Source organism: Carlito syrichta, unplaced genomic scaffold (assembly GCF_000164805.1).
Source record: "Carlito syrichta isolate Samal-C Ts95f unplaced genomic scaffold, Tarsius_syrichta-2.0.1 Scaffold309100, whole genome shotgun sequence".
Lineage (NCBI taxonomy): Eukaryota > Metazoa > Chordata > Mammalia > Primates > Tarsiidae > Carlito > Carlito syrichta.
Window position 1 is genome coordinate 132,521 of NW_007253196.1, and position 6,000 is coordinate 138,520.

The 6,000-nt window shown below is 49.7% G+C and overlaps 1 protein-coding gene across 3 annotated transcripts in view; it reads right to left on the reverse strand.

Annotated features, from left to right (window-relative positions):
* Positions 1-4,841: 4,841 nt before the first annotated feature.
* TMEM39B (transmembrane protein 39B) overlaps positions 4,842-6,000 on the reverse strand; it is a 38,524-nt gene continuing 37,365 nt past the window's right edge. For all 3 annotated transcript variants that reach the window (XM_021716959.1, XM_021716960.1, XM_008066759.1), the window contains one exon: positions 4,842-5,285. In XM_021716959.1, coding sequence (XP_021572634.1) covers positions 5,043-5,285 — 243 coding nt within the window. In that variant the 3' untranslated portion in view covers positions 4,842-5,042. The remainder of the gene's footprint in view (positions 5,286-6,000) is intronic.

The window sequence follows — 6,000 nt, forward strand, 5'->3', positions numbered from 1 at the left end:
TACACCGGTGGCGCGCGCTTAAAGACACCGTAGCCAGGCCGGGAGTGGTGGCTCAAGCCCGTAATCCCAGCACTTTGGGAGGCCGAGGCGAGAGGATTGTCTGAGCCCATAGGTTCGAGACCTGCCTGGGCAACTTGGCGAGACCTCATCTCTACAGTAAATAAAAAAATGAGCCGGACATGGTGTCACGTGCCTAGTTCCGGCTACTTGGAAGGCTGAGGCGGAAGGATTGCCTGAGCCCAGCAGATCGAGGCTGCGGTGCCCGTGAGCGTGCCACTGACTCTAGTCTGGGCTACAGAGTGAGACTGTAACTAAAAAAAAAAAAAAGTTAAATTAAATAAGAGACCGCAGCCACTAAAAGTATGAAATAGGAAAGGTGTGGCTGAAGGAAGACTGGAAGGGAAATGTACAAAAGAAAGTTAACCGTGCCTAGAAGTTCTCAGCTGTTTCTGCTATTTCTTCTTTATAGTGAGGTCTCTCCCCAAAAAACTTTTTCTTCCAGAAACTTATTCCTTCCTTTCATAGTTAAAACCATAGACTCTGACCTGGATATGAATAAAGAATCACCTGGAGAGAGGCAATGATTTAATTGCTCAAGGCTGTAGAGAGAAGAAAACAAAGTCAGACTAAACCCTTGTTTTCTGACTGGTCCTACTGCACAGATAGCCCTAGTTGAGATTGCAATCTTACTGGGTGATAAGAAGTGGAAAAATGAGACCCTGTGCTGGGTGTGGTGGCGTGCGTCTGTAGTTTCAGCTACTTGGAAGACTGAGGTGGAAGAATCACCTAAACCCAGCAGGTTGAGTCTGCGGTGGCTGTGAGTGTGCCATTGCGCTTCAGCCTGGGCAACAAGAGTGAGACTCCAACTCAAAAAAAAAAGAAAAAGGAGACCTATGCAGTATAGTTGACAGAGTGATGTCACAATCATTCATTCTTTCTTTCTTTCTTTCTTTTTGAGCAGGAGTCTCACTCTGTCACCCAGGCTGGAGGGCAGTGGCACACTCCCGGCCATCACAGCCTCAACCTGCTGGGCTCCGGCGATCCTTCCGCCTCAGCCTTCCAAGCAGCTGGAATTACAGGCGCGCACTACCACGCCCGGCTAATTTTTTTGATTTATTGTAGAGATGAGGTCTTGCCAAGTTGCTCAGGTGGGTCTCGAACCCGCGGGCTCAGGCAATCAACTAACCTCAGCCTCCCAAACCGCGGGATTATAGGCTGAGCCACCGAGCCTGGCTCTTTTTCTATTTTTTTAATTTTTATTTATTTATTTATTTTTGAGTTGGAGTTTCACTCTTGTCGCCCAGGCTTTAGTGCGGTGGTTCGCTCACAGCCACTGCAGCCTCAACCCGCTGGGCTCAGATGATCCTTCCACCTCAGTCTTTCAAGTAGCTGGAACTAACTACAGATGCTCGCCACCACACCCGGCTAGTTTTTTGTGATTTATTGTAGAAACAAGGTCTCACCAAGTTGCCCAGGTTGATCTCGAACGCCTGGCTCAGGCAATACTCTTGTCTCAGCCTCCCAAAGTGCAGAGATTACAGGCTGAGCCACCACGCCCTGCCTTTTATTATTTTTTTATTTTTTGAGTTGGACTCTCACTCCATCGCCCAGGCTGCAGTGCAGTGGCATGCTCACAGCCACCCCAGCGTCAATCTGCTGGGCTCAGGTGATCCTTCTGCTTCAGCCTTCCAAGTAGCTGGACCACCACGCGTATACAGGTGCGTACCACCACGCCCAGCTAATTTTTTGATTTATTGTAGAGATGCGGTCTTGCCAAGTTGCCCAGGCTGGTCTTGAACACTTGGGCTCAGGCAGTCCTCTCACCTCGGCCTCCCAAAGTGTTGAGATTACAGACTTGAGCCACTGTGCCCGACCACAATCTTTATTTCATTTATCCTCACAGCAAGCTCCTTGAGGGCAGGGATCAGTTGTGTATTGCTCACCACTGTAGTTCCAGCACCTAGCACAGAATCTGGCATATGGTATATGTGCTGTAAATAATTGTTGAATGAGCCGGGCTCGGTGGCTCAGCCTGTAATCCCGCGCCTTTGGGAGGCTGAGGTGAGTGGATTGCCTGAGCCGCAGGTTCGAGACCCACCTGGGCAGGCGAGACCTCATCTCTACAATAAATCAAAAAATTAGCCAGGCATGGTAGTGCGCACCTGTAATTCCGGCTACTCAGAAGGCTGAGGCAGAAGGATCGCCGGAGCCCAGCAGGTCGAGGCTGTGGTGGCAGGGAGCGGCCACTGCACTCCAGTCCGGGCGACAGAGTGAGACTCCAACTCAAAAAACAAACAAACAAACAGAAAATTGTTGAATGAATAAACAAAGGAATGAACAGGACAGTAAGTTACATAGAGCAAGTGATATTATCTCCCTTTTTAGAGATGAGAAAACTGAGGCTTTTAGTGTTTGTGTGCTTTTTGAACCATGTGATTTATGGCTGGTAATATATTAGGCTTTTCTTTTTGCATAATGACATGCCAGTCCTCCTGTTCCCCACCTCAACACACAGAGCCATGCTATGTCTTCAAGCCATAGAGAGACCTATTTTTTGGAAGCAGAATGAAAGACCTGGTATCTGGTCCCCAGGGCCTGCCACAACAAATTGCCAACTCTAGTTGTGTGTCTGGCCCATTTAGGGAAAGAACTCAAAAGGCAAAGTCTTGGATTCAAGGTTAGGAAAGGGAGCAGTATATGAGATCTGACAATTAGTTGGTGAACTCATCCTAGAAAAAATACTACATACCTCACTGCTAAATATCACTATGGTAACCTTCGAAGTACTCCTCCTTGGGAAGCTATGCATTGACGCTAGTGCGTAGTCCATTCATCAAAGCAATTTTGGAACTTTTTTTCTGGAATGGCCACCGGAGCTGTTGTCGTGAGACTGTTGGAGTTTGAGTTATTTATTTATTTATTTATTTATTTATTGAGTAGGGGTCTCACTCTGTTGCCCAGGCTGGAGTGCAGTGGCACGCTCCTGGCCACGACCCTCTCAACCTACTGGGCTCAGGCGATCCTTCTGCTTCAGCCTTCCAAGTAGCCAGAACTACAGGCACACACTACCACACCCAGTCAATTTTTTGATTTGTTGTAGAGATGAGGTCTCATGAAGTTGTCCAGGCTGGTCTCGAACCCGTGGGCTCAGGTAATCCTCTCACCTTGGCCTCCCAAAGTGCTGGCATGATATGTGTGAGCCACTGCATCTGGCCCCAATTATACTCTTTTTTTTTTTTTTTTGAGTTGGAGTCTCACTCTGTTGCCCAGACTGGAGTGCAGTGGCCACTCCCGGCCACCTCAGCCTCCACCAGCCGGGCTCCGGTGATCCTTCCGCCTCAGCCTTCCCAGTGGCCGGAGTTACAGGCATGTGCTACCGCGCCTGGCTGATTTTTTGATTTATTGTCGAGATGAGGTCTTGCTGCCCAGGCGGGTATCGAACCCGCAGGCTCAGGCAATCTACTCACCTCAGCCTCCCAAAGGCGCAGGATTATAGGCTGAGCCACGGAGCCCGGCCCAATTATACTCATATCTTGTGCCTGTGCATATGCTGTTCCCTCTGCCTGGAATGCAATGCCCTCCGTCCCCCCACAACCATGTGAACTCACTTTCAAGATCTAATTCAACTATCTCTTAAGGGAAGCCTGTCTTCTAGATAGGGTATCTGTTCTCCCTGCTCCCAAATCCACCTGGACTCTCGTTTTCCTTAGTACTTCAGTCAAATCTGCGTGTATCCACCTCTCCCTGTTGCCCATGGAAGGGACAGTATCATCCTCATCTTTGCAACTGTCTCTGTGTTAGCACAGCGTACCTGCCTCAACAGAGGCACCAGAAATATTTGTTGAGGTGGTCTGTCTCCCATATTACTGCTGTGAGCTCATCTGTGGACCCTGTGGCAAGCAAGGGCTCAGGGAATGTAGGCTGAATAGGTAAGAATGACTATGGTTGTGTGTCCTCTCCTTCCATCCTATGCCCATAGGTGCCAGGGACCCTCCAAGCAGCTTTCCACTCTAATATTTGGCTCTTCTCACACAACCTGCTAACCTAGGGCTTTGGTCCTCCTTGACCTAACCTCTGCTGACCTTTCCCACCCCATGTTCCTTAGCCTTCCTGCTCTAGAAGCCACATTCTGCTTACCCTCCCAAACACACCAGGATGTTCCAGATCTATATGCTATTGCACGTGCGCTTTGGCATGCGCCTGTTTCCTCTCACTGAAATTACTTTCCCCCTCTTGCCCCTTGAGGAAGTGGCTAATCCAACTCAGACTGTCTCCTCCAAGAAACCCAGGGAGCATTACACATTCCCTCCTCCATGCTATGCTGTACCTTGTAACTGTTACATTCATCTCAGTGTAGTATTACTTGCATGTTTTGGTGTCTTGGCATCTTCATCATCTTCCACGACACCTGGCACAGAGCAGGGTCTTGGCGACTGCAGCTCAGAACCAAGACACTGCATTCTGCTCCCATAGTGTCATCTTTCAAAGTCCCCCTCCTCCCAGCTCTGTCACTTTCTAGGTGTGTTACTATAGGCAATCCTTACAACTCTCTGAGCTCCAGTTTTTTATCTATAGGAGTGACAGCACTTACTTTCTAGGGCTGTCATAAAAGTTAGATTAAGGCAAGACGTGAAACACACATGGAGCAGCATCCAGCACAAAGTGAGCATTTAGTCAGCAGCACCTCTCACTGCTACCATGGCCCCTGGTGCCTCATCTCCTCACTACTGGAGAAGGCAGAGCCCACAGAGGCTTCAGGAGCCACATGTAGGGCTTCCTAACCCAGAATCCCATACCTCTGCAAACTGCCTCACAGGTAAGAAGAACCACAGGACACAGGCTTGTTGGGAATATAAAAATAGGACTATTTTTCCTCATTATCACATCAATTATCAAAGAAACAGTACGTAACAAAAATACAAAGCTCTGGTGGATTTTTTTTTTTGTCTTTTTTTTGGGCCCCCCCATCCCTCCCCAACAGCCCCTTGCCAGGGAGGCCCTGGCTGAAGCCCGGATGCTGTCCCTGAGGTCACCCCTGGGGCTCAGGAGAATCGGTGGTCCAGGTCTCTCTGGGGGTTGGCCGAGTACGAGTAGGCCTTGCCCAATACCAGGCGGTCCCGCAACAACTTGAAGAAGGCATAGTAGTTGCTGAAGAGGATGAGGGCCAGGGAGATGGTCTGGTGCCACTTTTCGGAGGACATTAGGGAATACAGCTGGTAGACAATGACAGCACCCTCCAGCAGGAGAAGGATGTTGAGGATCCGCAGGGGTTTGCTGAAAAAGAACTACCCAGGAAAATGTAGGCATGGGCAAGAAAGTATGTTCCAGGAACCTGCCTCTAGGATGGGGGTTCTGGGTGTGCCACGGAAGGGGACACGCTCTTGGGGCCCCATGCAGACTTGGGTGGAGAGTAGGGTTGGACATGGACTTTGCCACCTCATTTGCCTGTGCTGTGGTGTTCCCCCTAAAAGGACTACTGCTTCCCACACAAGTCATGTAAGATCCTGTTCTATCTACCCCTTCAGGAATCCTTTCTTTTCTTTTTTTTAAGTGAGAAAGCAGGATTCATTGAGAGGACAGAAAAGCTCCCACAGTGGGAGGGGACCCAAAGGGGTTGCCATGGAACCCTTTCTTTTTTTTTTTTGTTGGAGTCTCACTCTGTCACCCAGACTGGAGTGCAATGGCCGCTCCTGGCCACTGCAGCCTCGACCTGCTGGGCTCCAGCGATCCTTCCGCCTCAGCCTTCCAAGTAGCTGGAACTACAGGCACGCGCTACCATGCCCGGCTAATTTTTTGATTTATTGTAGAGATGAGGTCTCGCCAAGTTACCCAGGCGGGTCTCGAACCCGCGGGCTCAGGCAATCCACTCACCTCAGCCTCCCAAAGGCGCGGGATTACAGGCTGAGCCACCGAGCCTGGCTGGAACCCTTTCTTGAGAGGTCTTGCTCTTTTTTTTTTTGAGTTGGAGTCTCACTCTGTCGCCCAGACTGGAGTGCAGTG